Source organism: Salminus brasiliensis, chromosome 3, assembly GCF_030463535.1.
Source record: "Salminus brasiliensis chromosome 3, fSalBra1.hap2, whole genome shotgun sequence".
NCBI lineage: Eukaryota > Metazoa > Chordata > Actinopteri > Characiformes > Bryconidae > Salminus > Salminus brasiliensis.
In genome coordinates, this window is record NC_132880.1 from 41171887 (window position 1) to 41191381 (window position 19495).

The 19495-nt window shown below is 43.5% G+C and overlaps 2 protein-coding genes across 2 annotated transcripts; one reads left to right on the forward strand and one right to left on the reverse strand.

Moving 5' to 3' along the window:
- The first annotated feature begins 682 nt into the window (after nucleotides 1-682).
- Nucleotides 683-9088, forward strand: wasf2 (WASP family member 2). Its single transcript, XM_072676235.1, has 9 exons — nucleotides 683-828; nucleotides 3512-3669; nucleotides 3771-3905; nucleotides 4731-4884; nucleotides 5374-5491; nucleotides 5586-5707; nucleotides 5785-5961; nucleotides 6041-6516; nucleotides 7377-9088. Exons 2-9 carry the CDS (start codon nucleotides 3537-3539, stop codon nucleotides 7532-7534), a joined length of 1473 nt encoding a protein of 490 aa, XP_072532336.1. The 5' UTR covers nucleotides 683-828; nucleotides 3512-3536; the 3' UTR covers nucleotides 7535-9088.
- Nucleotides 9089-10538: 1450 nt separating this feature from the next.
- On the reverse strand, nucleotides 10539-13667 carry gpr3 (G protein-coupled receptor 3). The gene is made up of 2 exons (XM_072674864.1): nucleotides 13449-13667; nucleotides 10539-12617 (listed from the first exon to the last, which is right to left on the reverse strand). The coding sequence occupies exon 2, from the start codon at nucleotides 12613-12615 to the stop codon at nucleotides 11635-11637; it is 981 nt and encodes a 326-aa protein (XP_072530965.1). The 5' UTR covers nucleotides 12616-12617; nucleotides 13449-13667; the 3' UTR covers nucleotides 10539-11634.
- Nucleotides 13668-19495: the final 5828 nt, after the last annotated feature.

The window sequence follows — 19495 nt, forward strand, 5'->3', positions numbered from 1 at the left end:
TAATCTTAGCCCACCATTAAACACTGCCTTTCAAAGGGGGCTACGATCTGACTGCCTACATTAACATCAAATCAACTAAAACCTGCCAGTTGAAATGCAAACTGCAGACGCTCCTATTTTTAAGTGTCAGGAGAGAAACATATGTACTATATATATATATATATATATATATATATATATATATATATATATATATATATATATATTAAATAAATACATACATATTTAAGGATCTCAATTACCTACATTTACTTGATGAAACGACGTATTAACTGAAAGGGAACAGATTTTTGAGGGAACAATTTATTGAACTGAGATCATCTTTCATGTCTCTATTTTTTTTTTCTACTTTGGTACTTTAGGGGTTTCGTATAATCAAACTCGGTATGATATAGTGTTTCTCGTCCCTACTCCTTTAACTAAAGATTTGAAACCAAGGATTTCGCCATACTTCGGATGTGTTCGAGCAAGCCCGAAGGTCAGGAATGCCCAGGCCTCGCTGCTCAGACGGGGAACAGATGTTTTCAGCCCATACGGGTGGAGTTCTGCTCAACTCACAGCCACATTTCCAGACCCACCCCTTCTGGACGTGATTGACAGCCGAATCAACCAATTGTGTCTCAGGAGCTGTTCACGTCGTCCAATGAGAAGTTAGCAAATCCGGGCCCCTGAGGTCGGTGCCTGATTGCTCTGGTGACGGCAGATGCGGACATTTTTCTGGGTTTAGAAAATAATAAGCAGTGAAATTCAGTAATGTTAAGGTAGTTAAGAGGCGAGTTAAAAGGTTAATCGACTTCAGCAGAGAGGACCTATATCGTTTATCGTCTGGTAAGAAGATTCAGTGTTTGTTTCGGGAGGTAGCGAGTTGAGTCAGATTTCTGCTGTTTAGCTGGCTAGCTAGCCAAAGAGCTAACAACTTACTTCCTGCTCTGGACGCTCACTTCAGGGTGGGCCGCAAAGTTTTGCTTTCGAAAGTTTGCCTTATCAGATAATGTGACATATAATATTTTACAGATTGGTCTGTAACATTTAAACCAGACTTTTATTAGAGCTGTTTTTTCAAGTCTTTCTTATTTGAATTACCAATATTTCACTGAGGAATGACTGAGGAGTGCCTTTCCTGTAAGCTGTAGCTAGTTTACAATGACCTAATGCTTGTTCAGCTTTAGTCTGTAGTCAGTTTCAGTCTTTCTGCATATTCGGCTTCCACTGTCATCTAACTTACACTCATCCTGGACATTTAGCTACCTTCATCTACGGCTTCAAGTTACCCTAGGTCTTTTGAAATCTGCTGTAAATCTCAGTATGGGCGAAGGTATACGACTGTACTGCCCAGCCCAGCCCAGCCCAGCCCTGCTTTTAGAGAGGTTGTCACCTTCCTTCAGTTCACAGCTTTTCTTTTTTATTATTATTTTTATTTTTGTTAGATCTGGGTGTGTAAGGAGTTCTGTAATTTGTATAAAAGAGGAAGGTCAGAAGAATCGATGACATTTAGCTTTTTGCTCTGTTCCTCTGATAGTATGTCAGCTGAGTTTTATGATACTTAAATGTAATGTCTATGTCTAAAGTGTATTTTTTGCTTCTGGCAAGGAAGGTGGACCATGTATGTGGATGGCATTTGGAACTTTTGGTTTTGGCATGACCAAAACAATGGATCAGTTACAGCATAGCTGTTTTACTTTCATAAATATATTACTATAATTATTGCTATTACTATTTACAGCTGCTACCTACTCTCCTACTTATTGCACAACATTGGAGTGCACACTCATTTGCACATCTTCACACTTGAGCACTTTATACTCATCATTCTACCAAATGATTCTTCTTCTTGCATTGCACATTAATATTACCGTACACTTTTGATTTTTAACATTTAATATGTCCTAGATTTTTATTCATATGTATTTTATGTTGGGGCAGTGGTGGCCCAGCGGTTAGAGCACCCGGGCTATTGGCGATAAGGTTGTGGGTTCAATACCCAAGCTCAGAAGGCTGCCATTGTTTGGACCCTTGAGCAAGGCAATTTACCCTCTCTTCTCCCCGGGCGCACTAGTGTGTGTGTGTGTGTGTGTGTGTGTGTGTGTTCACTGCATAGATGGGTTAAAGGCGGAGGCCAAATTCCATCTGTGTCCAGACATCAAAGCTGTTCATTAGTTGTACTGTGTATGAGACCGATATCCTTTAACACAAAGGGAAGTAGTCATTGCTGAAAGGGTTTTTCTTATTTCTACAACACAGTTGGTCTATTAGAGCAGGGCTGGGCGGTCCCGGTCCTGGAAGGCTGGATTCCTGCACATTTTTTTGCTTTGTCTGCTTGAACACACTAAAGGCATTAAACTCACCTGTTAATTGTCAGGTTTAGTATGTCTTTTAGAGCTGTTTTGCTGGACTTTGGCCCCTGTTGCCCACCCCTGTATTAGAGGATTTCTTAGTTACCTGATTTTGCAACCTTTGGGGATTAAAGCTTTGTGTGCTTGTTTGGGGTTGGTTCTAAACTGTACAGGAGAACTGGTGCTTGCAAAACTTTAGTAATAACACACCACTAGCATATCAGAAAGACCTCAGACAACACAGAGCCTTCTGTTACATTCATCTTGTCACACTTAAAGCTTAATACTTCTTTAAAGGCTCATTTCTACTGTTTTTTTTAGCTATTCTCTATTCGCAGCTTGATTACCCATTGGTGTTAAATAGTGTTATAATGATCGAGCAGTAGACTGTGTCCCTGACATTCTTTCTCCATTTTGCTCTTTTAATTGTACAGATTAAAAACCATTTGCCCAAAGTATTTCTGAATGTATGCAATGTGAAGTATGTGTGAACAGGACTAAACTATTTGGAAAATTTCTCAATTAGTACAGAAAAATGTAGCGAACAGCTCTGGCTTTCTATTCAGATCAGAACGTTATATATATGTACAATTTGAATACATGTCCTAGTTCTATGATGGCGCAAAATTGACTCATTCAGATATCACACTGGTTTGGTCGCTAAGGCAGTTCTTAGTGTTTTGCTATTCTGTTGATATTCAGTGGTAGAAAAGTGAAAAAACAATATTTAATGTGTGGCCTATTTAATCCGTATACCTTTTAATTGGACTTCTACAAAGGCATTTATTGAATGTACACAGAAAGAATGCAAGTAAATGCATGCAAGAATGCAACTAAAATAAGATGAGTCAGCGGTTAGGCCTAGACGTGCATGATACTGACAGGCTATTCTAGACACAGATCAGACTACCTCAGGTACACTGTTATATAAAGGGTCTAAGCTGTGTCTAAGAAGAAAGACACACAGCAGTTTTGGTTCTGCTTTAAGCACCAGCCATTTTAGTTTTGTGTTTCTGCTTGGATAAGTGTGTGTGGATATGTGCATGGAAAAACAAGCAAGCATGAAGAGGACAGTGTCCATAAAGAATGACCAGAAATAAGGAAGTGAAGCCATAGCACCATTTATGTGAGCACCTGTAGCATGCACTGTGTTGTATTTACTGGCCTCTGTCTTCCAGGGGGGAGAGAGACTGAGTTGTCATCATGCCTTTGGTGATGCGGAACATCGAGCCACGGCACCTGTGCCGCCAGACCTTACCCGTGGCTGTGAAGAGTGAGCTAGAGTGTGTGACCAACTTCACACTGGCCAACATCATCCGCCAGCTCGGCTCCCTCAGTGAGTGACTGACCCTGCAAGTCTTGTTTGGCTTTTAGGTTGACTGTTTGTGGCTGACTGTGCATATCTTTTTATGTCTGATTTTGTGTGTTATGTCCCAGGCAAATTTGCAGAGGACGTGTTTGGCGAGCTGTTTGTCCAGGCCAGCTTATTTGCAGACAGGGTGAATACTCTTGGCGAGAGAGTGGACAAACTGCAGGTCAAAGTCACACAGCTAGACCCCAAAGAGGAAGAAGGTAAACCAGACTGAGGAGATCACGTAGAGCAGGGGTCATCAGAGTTGTCCGGAAAGGCCTTGTGTGGCTTCATTCCAACCAAGCTTGAGCACACCTCATTTAACTAATTAGTTGTTTGAAGACTGAGACTGACTGCTTAAACAAGTAGAATCTGGTGTGCTTATGCTTGATTTAAATGAAATCAGCCATCTCCTATGTGGGTTACATTGGTGAGCCCTGACCTAGCGATATTATATATATATATATATATATATATATATATATATATATACATTATGTGTTGTGTTTTTTAATCTTAATTTGATAAATTGACATTTATGATCAAAGGAGAACTGAGAAGTTTTTATACCTTTAAACAGACAGATTCCCAATTCCCAAAGCTTGAAAAGTCTAAATATTCTCACTCTTAGAGTTGCCTTTCTGCGACGTTACTTCAACAGGGCAACCACCCACAAAACTAGTATGACTAATGGCATAGCCATTTTTACAAAACACTTTGACTGCTGTTTTTTGTGAATTGTAAGTAGGGTATTCAGGTGGGTACTTGGATACTCTATATACAGTGTTATGTCATTTTGAGCTAGATATTTAATCAGGCTGTGCACTTTTGTGTTGTATTCACATTAAATGCCATAGCCTCTCAGTTTTTTACTATTTAAATACATGCATGAGTTGCGTGAATGCTTTAAAAGTGGGAAGTTGTCCCAGTTATCATGAATGCAGCATTGTTGTAGTGTGGGTATAGCATAACTATGCTTGCTTTATTTATTTATTTCAGTTTCATGTTTCTACTCACTTGCATCTCTCTTTTGTTTCCTTGCATAGTTTCTCTGCAAGCCATCACCACTCGCAAAGCTTTCCGTTCTAATCAGATCCAGGATCAGCAGCTTTTCAGTCGGCCTTCGCTGCCCCAGCCAGTACAGGATACCTACTTGACCTGCAACCAGCCACCTCCGCTTAACAATCTTAGTGTTTACAGGTATATCTTGGGGTCCCATCACTATGCTTGAAGCATTCAAAGTATCATTAACTAGTAGTGGTGTAATACATCACAAAATTCACACTTTGGGTCTGATCATCAGTAAAAAGGGAGACAAGTGTGAGATAGTAATATTAGCTTTCAGGTTCAAAGTATTTTTTGTTCAAGTTTGTTAGTATTAATGACTTTTATTTTAACACTGTCTGTAAAGAATGTAGCAGTGGAGTGGAGCGATTGCGTCTTGTGGTCTTTTTCTTTTATTTCTTGCATTCCATTCTGCCTTGTAATTAATAGTGGGAAATAGTTGACTTAAAGTCCTCCTTTTTTTACACTTAACCCGTGTTCATATGAGACTTTTACGGCTCACACAGATATAACTCTACTCTCCACTCCCAGGGTTTGACTGACTGTACTGATCTTGGCAACCCACTACCTGTAGGTAGAAGCATGAGTTTTGTTTGCTAAATGCAGCTTGTATGTCTCTCCCAGGGAGGATGGGAAAGAGGCTCTTAAATTCTACACCGATCCATCCTATTTCTTTGATCTGTGGAAAGAGCAGATGCTGCAGGACACCAAAGATATCATGAAGGAGAAACGGAAGCACAGGGTGAGAAGTTCAAGCACATATGTGTCATAGTCCTTCTGAATAGAGTTGTGGTGTCTGTCTCCTTTTCCTAAAATATGTGTGTATGTGTGAGTAGAAGGAGAAGAGAGAAAACCCGAACAGGAGCAATTTGAACCCTCGCAAGATCAAAACCCGCAAAGAGGAATGGGAACGACGTAAGATGGGAGAAGAATTTGTTGTCCCTAAACCCGATGGGGGGTAAGTGGAAATCCTGAGAGAATTTTAGCAAAGTTTTTAATTTATTTATTAATTAATTGTTATTTACCCCCCCGTAGTCGTTCTATGGAGGTGTACAATGGCAGCTTTGGCTCAGGTGATGACATGGGTATGATGGATTCTGAGGGACAGCTAGACCAAAGCACTTCTTCCTACAGTTATGATGCTGGCTCCCCTCTCCCACCTCCAATGTCGGAAGATGATGGTTTCCTACCACCTCCACCTCCGGATATGACGTGAGTGTATTCGTAGCTTTGCAATCCATCAGTCTTTACGGATGCTGCTGTGCTGTAACTAATGCCTGTTCTCTTGCAGGTATAATGAGGGACCATCTGGAACCTCTCCTCAGAAGCGAAGTAGCCTATTAAGCCCTACTCACCCTCCTCCAGCCCCCCCAGTTATGGCGTCCTCTCCTCCTGGTCGCCCCTCAGTGGCTCCCCCTGTGGCCCCACCTCCTCCCCCACCTGTAGGGATGGGTATCCCACCTCCACCTCCCTCAGGGTTTGATTCTCCTCCTTCTCCTCCTCCTTTTTCCTCTGGTTCTCCCTCTATCCCTCCTCCTCCACCTATTGCTTCCAATATTCCAGCTCCACCACCTCCCCCTGCTGGGGGCGGCCCCCCACCGCCACCCCCTCCCCCTCCGCCTCCAGGCCCTCCTCCTCCATGCTTCACCCCTGCTGCTCCAGCCCCTCCTCCTCCCTCAGGGGGGGCCCCTGCTGCCTCTGCCCCCAAAGCCCAGCCTGCCCCTGCTGGCGACGGCCGCAGCGATCTCCTGGCAGCTATTCGCCAAGGTAGGTCCAGTTCCACCCGCACACAAAAAAAAAAAACACTTTTAGTGTATCTTCACTTTTATAATTAGATTTTTTTCTGCAGGACTGTGTGATACACTTAGTATCTTAACCATTATTTTTTATTTATGTCCATCATTTAAAACTACGCTTGCTTTATTTCTGGGTCTTGGGAGTAACTTAATTGACTATATCAAACGTGTTCCGGTTGTTGTTGCTGATCCATGTCACATAACTTTAGTGATGTTATATTAAGCATCACAGCATGGGAACCAGGTAGTAATACTCTCTCTCTCTCTACTTGGTTCCAATGCATGTGCTGTGCTGGTTAAAGAAAGTAACACTGTATTTCTCTATAGGAGGTGTCTATAGAGGGCATCTCTCTGTAGAGGGTAAAACGCGTGTTTTCCTTTTGGCTACCATACTCTTAATTCTTTATTTTTGTATTATTCTTTGTTACCTTTGTAGAGATAATCTTACTGTAGAGGTTATCTTTCTATAATTAAGAATAAAGAGTATGATAGCCAAAAGTAAAAAAACCTACATTGTTTACCTGAAACAGGTGTATTAGACCAGGAAATATACAGAAAGGGGCTGAGCATGGGGACCTTAATTACTTAGGCCTAGGGACTTTGACTTAGGTAACACTAGGTCTGCATAGCCACATTGGAATTGATGTTGCAATATCTTGTTGCATTGCAGTTTATTAAAAAACTTTCTTCATATTTTTCCAGATATCAATGGTCCAGAAGGTCATTAAATTAATAATGCAGTATGATTTTAGAGGATTGACATCACTCCTTGTCCCTCATTAAGTGTCTGCAAAAGTTGCTGAAAGTGCCTGTCTGTCTGTGTGTGCCTAGGATTTAACCTACGTAAAGTGGAGGAGCAGAGAGAGCAAGAAAAGAGAGACGTCGTGGGCAATGATGTGGCTGCTATCTTGTCCCGCCGTATTGCAGTAGAGTGCAGTGACTCTGAAGACGACTCTTCAGAGTTTGATGATGAGGAGTGGTCTGACTGAGTCTACATAACCGATCATGAAAATGTTCATTCCTACTAGACCTTCCACTTATCAGATTACTTGTTTCCCTTTAATGAGGCCAATTACTGTGTGAGTGTGAGTGTGTGTGGCACGGTTTATTCTGACTCCAAGTGAATTATTTAGATGATTAGCCTGCTCCTGTTACAGAGTGCCTGTTCCTCTGTAATGCAGCTATCAAGAGTAAGAGAAGTTGTGCGAGTGTGTGCGAGTGTGTGCGAGTGTGTGCGAGTGTGTGCGAGTGTGTGCGAGTGTGTGCGAGTGTGTGTGTGTGTGTGTTCTTGTTGCATCGCAGTATCTTATCAGCAGAACCTTGGTATTAATCACCTGAACTTTGCTTTGTTTTTGTTTGTTTGTTTGTTTGTTTTTTTACCCAAGCCAAGTAAAAGGCACGTTATATATTGGTAATTTAGATACTAAATACTTGGTCATGGTCTTTGTTGCTTTTAAGGGCTGCAGTTTTCTGCAGGCCTTTATTTGGAGCACTCATTCCCAGAGTGAACAGCTCAAGCAGTCCCTTAAAATCAAATGCCTTTTTGTGTGTTCGTGGCCTGTTGCCTTGGTAACTGGTCTCCGTCTGTGTGGGTGCAACGTATCTGTTCTCTGACCTCAGTGCCACTTGTGGCATTATGGCATTCCGTGTGGTGGTTTTCCCTGTCCTGTGCTTTTGCTGATGTCATTATCCTGTATTCCAAAGTGCCTGCTTTATATTTGGTATTAGTGCCTACTTGTTTAAAGCCAAAGCTTTACTGAGAATTATGCAAGATTTTGAAATCAGAAAAATCATTTTTGTATTGGGTACATTTGTTTAATAATTTTAAACATTTTCTATCACTGGTTTAATTAAATAAAGATCCTTAAGCTAAAACATGCTGGAGTCTGTGAATATTAACTGCTTCTGAATCAATGACCCCGTTTACGCCTGGTCATGTCATGTGACTACCATCTGGATTGTATCAGGAAAAGATTTTAGCCACATGCGTTTAGTTGGGTTTTGGAGAGACTGGTGCATTTACAGTACTATGCTACATGGCTCAGATCTGTCTCAGACCACCTCCTGAAGTGGTTGGAGTGATCGGACTTGTATATTTGTTTTTAATGCGTGTTTCATTTTTATTTATGATCCAGATATAATCCTGATACACAAGACACATGACGTGACCAGGTGTTAACAGGGTCTGTATGTACAAATACTGATGTGTCTCCTCTTTTTGGAGTCCTGTTCAGAAAGTACAGTACTGTAAAAAATTATTTGGCCCTGTTTTTTGGGTTTTTTTTCTGTTGAATGCTGCAGCATCAAAGTGGGATTTGAATCATGGCTTTGACTTTGCCACTTCCAAATCATCATGGCTTGCGTGTGTGCTTCAGATCATTGTTCTGCTGCACATACTTTTTAACAGCGCTGTGTAGTTGACATTTCCTTCAGTTGCGCTTTTGTCTGACGTTCATCTGATAATGTTTTGATCTTGTCATTATCTCCTCTTTTTTTGCCTCTTTGTGAAATATTTGAAATGGCCTATTAAATAATCAAATGTGGCCTCCTTAATGTAGTAATTCTAAACAGGTAGGCTCTATTGCAGGCGCTTGGCCCACCTACACTGCACATTTTTGTGGTTTTAGTATACTTGCACTCTGATTCAAAGGAAACATTTGCTAATGAGGTGATTAGTTGAAGCAGGTGTGTTATGGAGTATTAGGCTAATAGGACTGTAGTGCTGAGACCTAGTGCTGTATTTTTAAGTATTGTAACAACATTTGCGCTTAACTGTAAGAATGTAAGAAAACCTAATGATGTACTAAACCGGTCTTATTATGGAACACAGGATCTTGATTCCTAATAGAAAAAACTATTTTTACCAACAGTGTAAACCTTGTTACATTATTTGAAATCCAACTGTAGGGGGAGTCCAGGAGCAAAAATACTAGTTCTTGCAGAATGCTGCTTTAAGCGCTAAATTGTTACAGTATTGGGATTATTACATTATTGTGAAGTTATTACAAAAAGTATTCATAAATAGTTGAACTTTCACAGCTTCAGGGATGGATCAATCATGTTTCAAAAGTGAAACATGGGTGAACTGGAATGCAGCTGCAATTCTCAAAAAAATTGCTACTAAAGTAAGAGTGTGGACTCCCAGAATACAGTAGTCAACAGTTGCTGTAGACCAAACAATTGAATGCCTTTTTCTAACAGATCAAACTGAAGATGTGGGGTTTTTTTGTTTTGTTTTTTTTACTTTACAGTAACACACTCTGGACACCCCTTCTCAGGAATGCATTCAGCTATTTTAAGTGACACACACACAGCTACCTGTAGAAAAGCATTGCCAATAGACTAGGACTTCCTATTGGCACCATGCCTAATGTCAGACATGATGGCGCTTCATTCAAAACCTTTGGGATGAGTAGGGGATGAGTTGTGGTGGTGATCATCCAACATCCTGACCTCATTAACACTATTGCTGCTAAATGCAATCAAATCCTCACAGCAGTGCTCCCAAATCTGGAATAAAGCCTTCCCTGGACAGTAGAGACAGTTACTCCAACAACAACAACAGAACAAACTCTGAATGAGCAGATGTCCCAATACTTCTGTCCATGTAGTGTGTAGTGGTTACATAAAGACCGCTCAATCTGGTTGAACAACTCCCATCACTACGCTGAGCATTGTTCCCAGTGCTTAGTCTATGTTCCTCCCTCAGATATGCCTTTTGAATTGGCTCAGTGGAAAGGCAGCAGGCAGGCAGGGAGGCGCGATGCATTCCAGTGATGCAGTGGATTTATGTAATACTCTGATTTGTCAGCAGTGTGGCTCTCATGCTGGATTTATCCAAATGTGACAAGTGTGCTTTTGCAGGCAGAACCTCACCGCCCTCCCCCTCCACACCCCTTTAAACTCTCACTCACACACAAAAGACTACAGAAAAGTGTTCCTTTTACAAAACGTTGTTTATTTCTTGTTATAAACAAGACAACAGAGGTCTCTTTAAAACATTTTGGTTCAAAAAGAACACATTCACGCAGACATGAACATGTTTGGTGCACCAATCATTTCTCACATGTGCAAACAAGACATTTATGAAGTATAAAAACATCCATCATTTTGCAGTAGCAGTAGTAGTAGTACCAAATGGCAAGTAATTCAGTCCACAAATAAATAGTTAAATAAATAGGGCTACACAATTGGCAAGATTAGCATTCAAACAAAACTTGTATGAAAAGTCAAGTCATAAAGTTGTAAAGTGCAAATTATTTTTTTAATTCCATCTAGAACCTCTGAATGTCAGAGTTTGTAAAAGTATCAGGCACAAATTGAAGACAATTAAAGCAATACTATCCTTAAGGAAACTGTTTGTATCTTCATTTAAGGGTTTAATGGAAAAGCTACTGCAGTGGCATAGTAGAGGTCATTTCCGCTCTGGATAGTGGAAGATGGGTGAGGAGGAATACACAGACGTTTTTGATCACAGACACCAACCCAGATAACATGCCCATGTGGAGCCTGTATGGTTAGCCTAACTGTAAACCAGAAAGTTTTGTCCATGGCTTCCACGTTGGCCCCATATATGGATGCCCACCAGGGTCAAACAAGGGTCACTGATGGGATCAGCAGGGTTTGAGCATGGGTCAAATCTTGGTTGCACACTGCACATGGGGCATAGATGGGAGATTAGGGTGGCAAGCCCAACTGGGTCCCTGTGACAACACATGTACAAACCTACTTTGATCCCATGCCCCTTAGAACCCACCTAGTCTATGTTCTGCCCATGTGAGCCCCATATAAGCGTGTTGTCTGGGAAAGGTCAGAAGAGGAACCTGAAACAGTACACATTTCAAACGTTGCTGGAGAGTGACTCTGAGTCATACGTTACATACACGTGACTCGTGTAGCACGAGTCAGGCAGAGGTCTTGGCAATATTGGCACAGTGAAATATTCTCAATGAGGAAGTGTGTGTGTGTGTGTGTGTGTGTGTGTGTGCGACTTTGACACTGGGAATGGAGTTAAAGCGTGATCTATCACGGCACCTTATGGCATATTTTCTGATGTGCTCTTCAAAGGGAATGTAAAGTTTGCTGGATCTTAGACATCGCTGGGTGTGTGTGTGTTCTTGTTGGACGTGTTTGGCAGGCAGCAGCAGCAGGCCTGCCTCAGCACTCTCTGGATGTGTGTGTTCCTGTAGGCATAAATCAGAGGGTTGAGCAGAGAGTTGCCTGTGACCGGCACCAGCGTGGCGTACGTGTAAAGAGCGGGTGAGGATCCGTCGCCTAGGAGGCCGTACAGGGCGAAGGGCACCCAGCAGCTGGCGAAGGTGGCCAGGATGAAGGCGAGGGTGTGTACCCGGCGGCGGGCATGTGTTCGTGCGGAGGGCAGTGTGTGTCTCTGAAGGGCGATCTGGTGCGAGTGCCGCAGGACCACCTGGCAGATCCAGGCGTTGAGCTGCAGCATAAGGGCCAGGGCAAGAAGGAAGCCGCCGCAAAGGGTGGCCAAGTGCACGCGGGTCAACGGCCGCACCACGCTGCAAGACTGTCCATCGTCCAGGCAATTCCAGCCCAGGGCGGGCAGAGCCCCCTGCAGGCCTGCAAGTGCCCAACCCAACGCCAGGGCGCAGCGTGTGTGCGTGTGTGTGCGGCGGGAGCCATATGTCAGTGCTCTGTGGAGCGACAGGAATCTGTCCAGGGTGATGCCCAGCAAGGAGAAAACAGACGCACTGAGTGCGCTGACTAGGAGACCCATACTGCCCAACTCCAGCACCTCCGAGGGCAGGCACCAGCGGGACAGGAAGTGCAACAGCAGTCCCACTCCTGCCAGGAAGTCCGCCCAAGCCAGGCTGCCGATCAGCAGGAACATGGGCGCCCGCAGAGATGACGAGGAGAAGATGGTCACTACAATGATTGCGTTCTCGCAGCAAATCAGGACACCCGACACGCACAGGGCCACATCCCAAGGGGTCATCACTGCTGCAGCCAGTGGGTCAGGCGTGATTTGGGCGGGGGACACTTGCAGGAGTGGGTCGATCTCCAAGACCACCTCCAAGCCCACTTCGGAATCATTAAGGGCCATGGCTGTAGAGAGAAGAAAGAGGTTTTTCTTAAGTCAGAACCATCTGCAAGCCATCAGTGACATCTGTTCTAGACATGGTAGGTCATTAGTAACCTGAATGTTATACACTTTTAAAGAAGGGTTCTCAAGGTGTTCTTTAGGAAACTTAATGGTTCTAAATAGAACATTGCAACCATGTGAATGGTGCTTGGCCTGGTTAGTTCTTCTCTGTGACAGAAAAGCTCATGTGGTTCCTCAAAGAGTATCACTGTTTGCTAAGTCTGTGGAAATGCAAGGTAGAGTACACTCCTTACAGAAGGAGTTCTTCCAAGGTTCCTTAGGCAATTGTTCTGTATTAGAACCATGACGACCCAAGGATGCTTAAATGCTTAAATAGTTTTTGCCTGCTTGGTTCTTCTCTTTATGAAAAGAAAAACTGTTAGATGGCAACCTTATAGCAAAAAACACCTTATAGCAAAAAAACAGGGTTCCACTACTGTCAGGAGCCAAAGAACCTTTTAAGTACTATATAGAACCCTAAGAGTGTAGAAATGCAAGTGCCATTTTCAGGTTCAGTCTTCAAGCATAACGTGAACAGTGACCACTACAGTCTTGCCGTTCATCTACAACATGCAAATCTCGCTGGATGAGTAGCTCTCAGTCCACAGCGACGCACGAGCTCAGACGAAGGCGCGCGTGCTGGGATTACTGATAACACTAATGCTTGTGGTGACGATGATGCCACTAGTCCAGGGCTCTGAGTCTACAGACGGAGCAACATCGACCACATTCACTCCCATTCTAGACCCCAGCCAGACATGCTCAGACGCACGCGGAGAAATAAAAAGACTCACCGAGGCGCTCAGCAGCCAAGCATCCAGGCAAAGTCGCGCGCAGTGAGAGCTGAAACCGGAGCGCCAGCTAAATCACGGTGCAACTGGACCGGGCAGAATGTCAGCGCGCGCAGGTGCAAATCCAGTAGCTCCTCTGTAAGATCTGCAAGTGTTCTCCAGTGCAAAGTCCTCAGTCTGTGCAAACTCAGATCCTCGCCGTTCGTCTTCGTCCGCTCCTCTTCTGCGCGCTCTTCTGTGTGACAGTCTGATCCGCCGCGCTCTCCGCCTTCAGCGAGTCCCTTCTGACGTCAGTTACGACGCAGGGGGTCGATTCCCCCCGCGCGCAGCCAATCGGAGAGCCCGCCGAGACAGAGCCCACTGGCGTAATTTCATTCATAAAATGCCGCAATGTTTCACCCCGCCCACTGCGACGGACAGAGAGCGCGCGCGGGGGGAACCACGGGTACTGCCTGTATGTGATTTTACTGTGATGTATTGCACGACTGTACAACAAAGCAGGGGCGAGGAGAGGACTTCATCAGGCCAGTGATCACCATGATCACTCGTGTGTGCTCGTGTGTATGTACACATATACAGTCATGTCCATAAGTATTTGGACAGTTCATACATTCATTGATATTGGGCTTACTATTTAGGAATGACCTCCGTTATTACATATTGCATTATTTTCACAGACTTAAAAGTAATTGGACAAGGGTTATTTTTAATATTCTATGCAGTCAACGGCTGCCTTAAGTCTCAATTCCATACACGTCACCAAATGCAGATTTCTTCATCCTTGAGATGCCTTGCCAGGTCTTTACCACAGCAGCCTTCCATTGCTGATTATTTGTGGGTCTGTCTTTAGTTTCTTCAGTAAGTGACAAGATGCTCAGTTGGGATGAGGTCATGTGACCTTCCATTTTTTTGCAAAAAGAAGCTTTTGCTGTGTGTTAAGAGTCATGATCATGATACCAGTGCCTCTGCCATGTTTGACAGATGATGTGATGTGTGACCATGGCCCCTTCTTTTCCTTCTCCATCCTCGGTTAATCTCGGATTCATCTGTCTAAAGAATCCTGTTCCAGAACTGGACAGATTTTCTATCAGGGTCTCTTTCAGTCTAATCTTTCAGTTTGCGTTACCAGTTACCAGTTACCAGTTACCAGTTTTGTTACTAAGCAACAGAACGGGATGAACTGGAGCCGATGATATTTGCTCATATAAGCCAGGGATAGTTACAAGCAACCACATATCGTGAATTTCACATATTTTTTGCCATATAGTTTGTTAATGGGAGGCTTATGTTGTAGACATAAGACAATGACACCCATATGTGAACACACACACATTCACAGTAGTAAACAAACACACACAGTGGACAGTGAGAGACACTGTCAAACAAGCCTATATAGTTCAACAACCTATATAGCGCAGTAGTAATAATACACTATGGCAGTGTAATATGCCAGTATTTAATTGACTGTGACTGATTTGGTTCTGATATTTATGTTTAAGGGCACCATTGCGTACATTAGCCATTTTTCTTGGAGTGTTTGAATTGTACATTGAATTTAAAGTATAATGGGTTTGAGGGCACAACAATCTTCCACAATGCACTTGTAATTTCTACTGAACCCAGAGCGGTGGGAAGCCATCGCTGCAGCGCCCGCAGAACAGAGTGGGGCAACAACGGCAGCTTGCCAAGCCTGGGTATTGTACCCGAACACTTCTCATCAATAGCCCAGTGCTTTAACCACTGAGCCACCACTGCCCCCTAAGTGGTCCCCCATAATGGTCAAGGTCACTTTTACTGATTCAGAATTCATGTTGATGATGATGAGGAAGTGTCAGAATTCACTTGTGTTTCTACCACACCTTAGTAAGCCAAAACGTCCCTTCCTGTATAGCTCAATAGTAATGAGACACTATGACAGTGCTATGCTAGTACATGATTGGCTATGACTAATATGGCTCCCTATTTACATTTTAGGGCACTATTGAGTGTCCGAATCATAAAGTTGAATTCAAGCATGGTTTTGAGGGCACTACAATCTCCCACAATGCACTTGTAATTTCTACTGAACAGCAGAGCTCACTACATGAACTGAATGTGGACCAAAATGCATTGCGAGTCTCTTGTTGCTAAGCAACAGACAGTGAAATGACTGAAATGGAGCTCATGACATTTGTTCATATGAGCAAGTGATAGTTAGGAGCCATTGAACACCATGAATTTCAGACCATGAATTTTTTTTCCCAGGAGGTTCGTTAATGATAGGCTTGTGTTGCTAAGCAACATGACAGTCAAAGATTATTTTATGAACAGCACAATGCTTTTAATAACTAATTTAGAATTTAGTTTGTGAGTGTTTGGAGATGTAGACACAGCTCAGCCACTTACGTATTCATTTATGCATCAGTGTTGACGGATGTTGGTGATGAGGAAGTGTCTGAATTAATCTTCTCTGCCACGACCTAGCAAACGAAATAGTTCCTCCCTATATAGTGCAATACTGATGAGGGAGAGGGGGTCCATTTTGGTCACATTCACTCTTGCATATTAAATATGTATGACAATATATGACACAGTTCCAAATTAAATATATAGTACACTATATGGACAAAAGTATTGGGACACCTGCTCATTCATTGTTTCTTCAGAAATCAAAGGTATTAAAAATAGTTTATCCTGCTTTTGTTGAAGATTTTGTAGAAGAATTGCTGTGAGGATTTGATATTGGATGATCTCTAACCCACCTCATTCCTAACTCCTCCACTCATTACAAATGTTTTGAATGGAGTACCAACCATCATTCCAGTGAAACACAGTTCCCCTGGGCTTTACACCCCTCTATACCTCATGCCTGGCAATAGGTTCAAGTTTATCTGCTCCAGAGAGTCCTATTCTATTGGCAGTACTTCTCTACAATGACTAGATACACTGTGCAACTTAAAGAAGGGATGTCCACAAACATTTGGACATACATAGCGTAAGACAGTATAACGCACGCTTCCATATTACAGTCCTACAGTGTTGTTGGACAATATGGAAAATGACACTGTAACACACTGTTCCACACACTGATCCGTATGGCCTAGTGTCCCAGAATGACCGATTGCTCCTGTCTGTGTGTCTGTCCGGATGAGTCACCGCTGTCCGTGGTGCTGAAGCTCAGCCGTAACGAGAGCAGAGCTAGTGGTCGTGACGTCAGTCCTGCCTGCGTGGCTCAGCTGTACGTTCACCTTCGCTCGTCTTTTAAAGGCCTGATGCATCTCACGACTTCGTCTGCCACCGCGCTGGAAGGCGACTAGACCACGTGGCGACCCGGCGATCGTCGTGAACGCGCAGGAGGCGCGCACGCGCGCGCCTCTCCGCCATTAAACCCAGCGGTCTGAGACGCTGATGGGAAAACGAGCAGGATGACATAATTTCCTGGCAGATGAAGGGGATTCTCGCTCAGGCTGGTGGAGAGAGCGCGGGGGCGGCGCAGGGAGCGCGTGCCTGCGCATATCAATACAACTAGTGGGCGAGGTGAGGAGCGGAGAGGAGAGGAGAGGAGAGGGGGCTTTAGCTTGTATAAGGGCATACACTTCCGGTGCTCCCCAGCTGGACACTAAAGAATAGTTGAGTGTGTTTCCCCAAACATCCAAACACGCTAAAGAACACTAGAAGGTCAATGCATTTAACATGCTCTCAGGACTGAGCAAGAATACAGCTATTCACTCTGAACAGGGAATAAACAGCATAATCCAGTCATACAGAGCTGTGTTCTCCCTGCTGCGCCCTTCACGTCAGATCTGTGTGTGTGTGTCATTACGGGGTGTGAGAGATCTGAAGTGTTATACTAGTCATGTGTTATACTTTTGATATTCATTGCGAGGGAAAGTCACATGCACTGTTCTGCGATTTCCATGGCAGCAGGGAGAGTATATGTGCGTGGGAGAGTATGTGTGCATGTGTGTGTGTGTGTGTGTGTAAGGGGACTGCGGAATTTCTCCCAGTTACCTAATATGAAGAGCGCATGCGCTGTCGGCATCCCAGCCCTTACCGTCCAACAGGAGGACGAGCACGCTGTTCATGCTGCTTGGTGCATTGTGAGGATCTGTGAGTGTATGGGTGGGGGTGTGTGGGGGGTGTGTGCACCAGAGACATTAAGAAAGAGAGTGAGAGCGAGAGACAGACAGGAAGATTGCCAGAGTGTTTGCAAGAGAGAAAAAGAGAGAGACAGAGAAACAGTCAGTCAGAGACAGAGAGGCAGACAGAGAGAGAGAGAGAAAGAGGCAGACAGAGAGAGAGGGAGACAGATGTAGACTGATAGTGTTTAAGAGAGACAGAACGAGAGAGAGAGAGAGAGAGAGAGAGAGAGAGAGAGAGAGAGAGAGAGACGGATAGAAATAGAGAGAGACAGAGAGGAAGACATACAGGCAGACAGAAAGAGAGAGGCAGACATACAGGCAGGCAGAAAGAGAGAGACAGACAGACAAGCTGGTAGGCAGAAAAAGAGAGACAGACAGACAGGCAGACAGAAAGAGAAAGACAGACAGACAGACAGGCAGACAGAAAGAAACTGCGCATGTTCAAGAAAGAGACTAAAAGAGACAGATAGAGAGAGACACACACACAGACAGAAAGATATAGACTGATCGGTGTTTGAGAGAGACAGAATGAGAGAGAGAGACAGAAACAGAAAGAGGGAGAGAGAGAGGCTGACAGGAGGATGAAGGGATTAGCACTAAAGAGTGGGAGTGGGCTTTTCCACACTCACCCACCTCCGTGCATTATATATGAGTTTCAGCCAGTTTGCAGCAACCCTTTGTCACGCCCTCCCACACACCACACACACACACACTCACACACACACACCTACAAACCTGTCTCAGTTTTATTTGCAGCCCTGAGAGCAGATATGGAGGAGTGTTTACTGGCATTAACTGTTACTGTAGTCTACAGAGCGCTGATTAATACTGACAGTTGATGTGAGAGTGGCGTGGGCTCAGTGAGTAAGGTGGGCTTTGAGCAGAGCTAAGTGAGAGAGTGGGCTTTGAGAAGAGTTCACAGGGATCACAAAGGAGAGCATGAGACTGCAGAGAAGTGAAGGGCTGGAGAGTGTTACATAACTAGTGCCAGACACTCTCTTAAGTACACACACACACACATTCTGGACACACACAGAATTACTCATTCACTTTCAAACTTCTGCAGTGGCATGAGACATGGAGAGAGAGAAAGTGTGAGAGAGAGAGCATAGGAGGTCACAGGGGAAATACTGTATAAGAGGCCTATTACAGACCAGAGAAACATATAGAGAGGGGAAATGGAGCTCTATTTAATATAATACTCCTTCAAATGGGTCTGATAGTGCTCTGGAGAGGAGCAGAAAATACAAATGCAGTCAGTCATGTGATTCAGACATATAACATCAGAAGTGCAGAGACATGACTCAGACCGGATTTCTCAAATGTGGGTATTTTAGTGCAGATGTCCTTGCAAACCTCACACAGCTACTGCTATAAAAACTTATCCCAAATATGAGTATGTGTTTCCCTGTGAGGCCTTAAAGCTTGTGTTTTTTAGATAGATAGAGAAATAGAGAAATAGCTAGATAAATAAATGGTCATACAAAACCAAACAATACAGTACAGAGCCTGGACACATTAAAATAATATAATAAACACATATTTAAATGATAAATATTTATATTTGAATAATGACTGATACAGACCATACTAAGAGCTCAGATCTCTACAACCTATCTATTGCTCTGTCGGTCTGCCGATCTGCCAGTCTGTGTATGTATCTGTCTGTCTGTCTATGTATCTGGAATGGTAAAATACATGCATGAGAAAAATTATACATTTGATTAAATCTGGTTGATAAATACCTTCCTAATCCAGTGGGAATGGCAGGGAGGTGCAGATGATTAATACCTTAAAATCAGCTGCCTTACACAGTGATAAACGCTACGTAGGCTGCTTGGTTCTTAGATAAAATTACGAAGTAGGAGGGAAGAGGAGGATTCCAAAAAGAGCTATGAGAGGAGCAGTCTATTCAGACTTGCATGTGCA

Excerpts from the sequence above, each read along its gene's own strand:
- gpr3 (XM_072674864.1), bottom strand. The coding sequence starts at position 12,615 with ATGGCCCTTAATGATTCCGAAGTGGGCTTGGAGGTGGTCTTGGAGATC.
- wasf2 (XM_072676235.1), top strand. The coding sequence starts at position 3,537 with ATGCCTTTGGTGATGCGGAACATCGAGCCACGGCACCTGTGCCGCCAG. Across the intron at positions 4,885-5,373 it reads AACAATCTTAGTGTTTACAG|GGAGGATGGGAAAGAGGCTC; the intron begins GTATATCTTGGG and ends TGTCTCTCCCAG. Across the intron at positions 5,492-5,585 it reads AGGAGAAACGGAAGCACAGG|AAGGAGAAGAGAGAAAACCC; the intron begins GTGAGAAGTTCA and ends ATGTGTGAGTAG.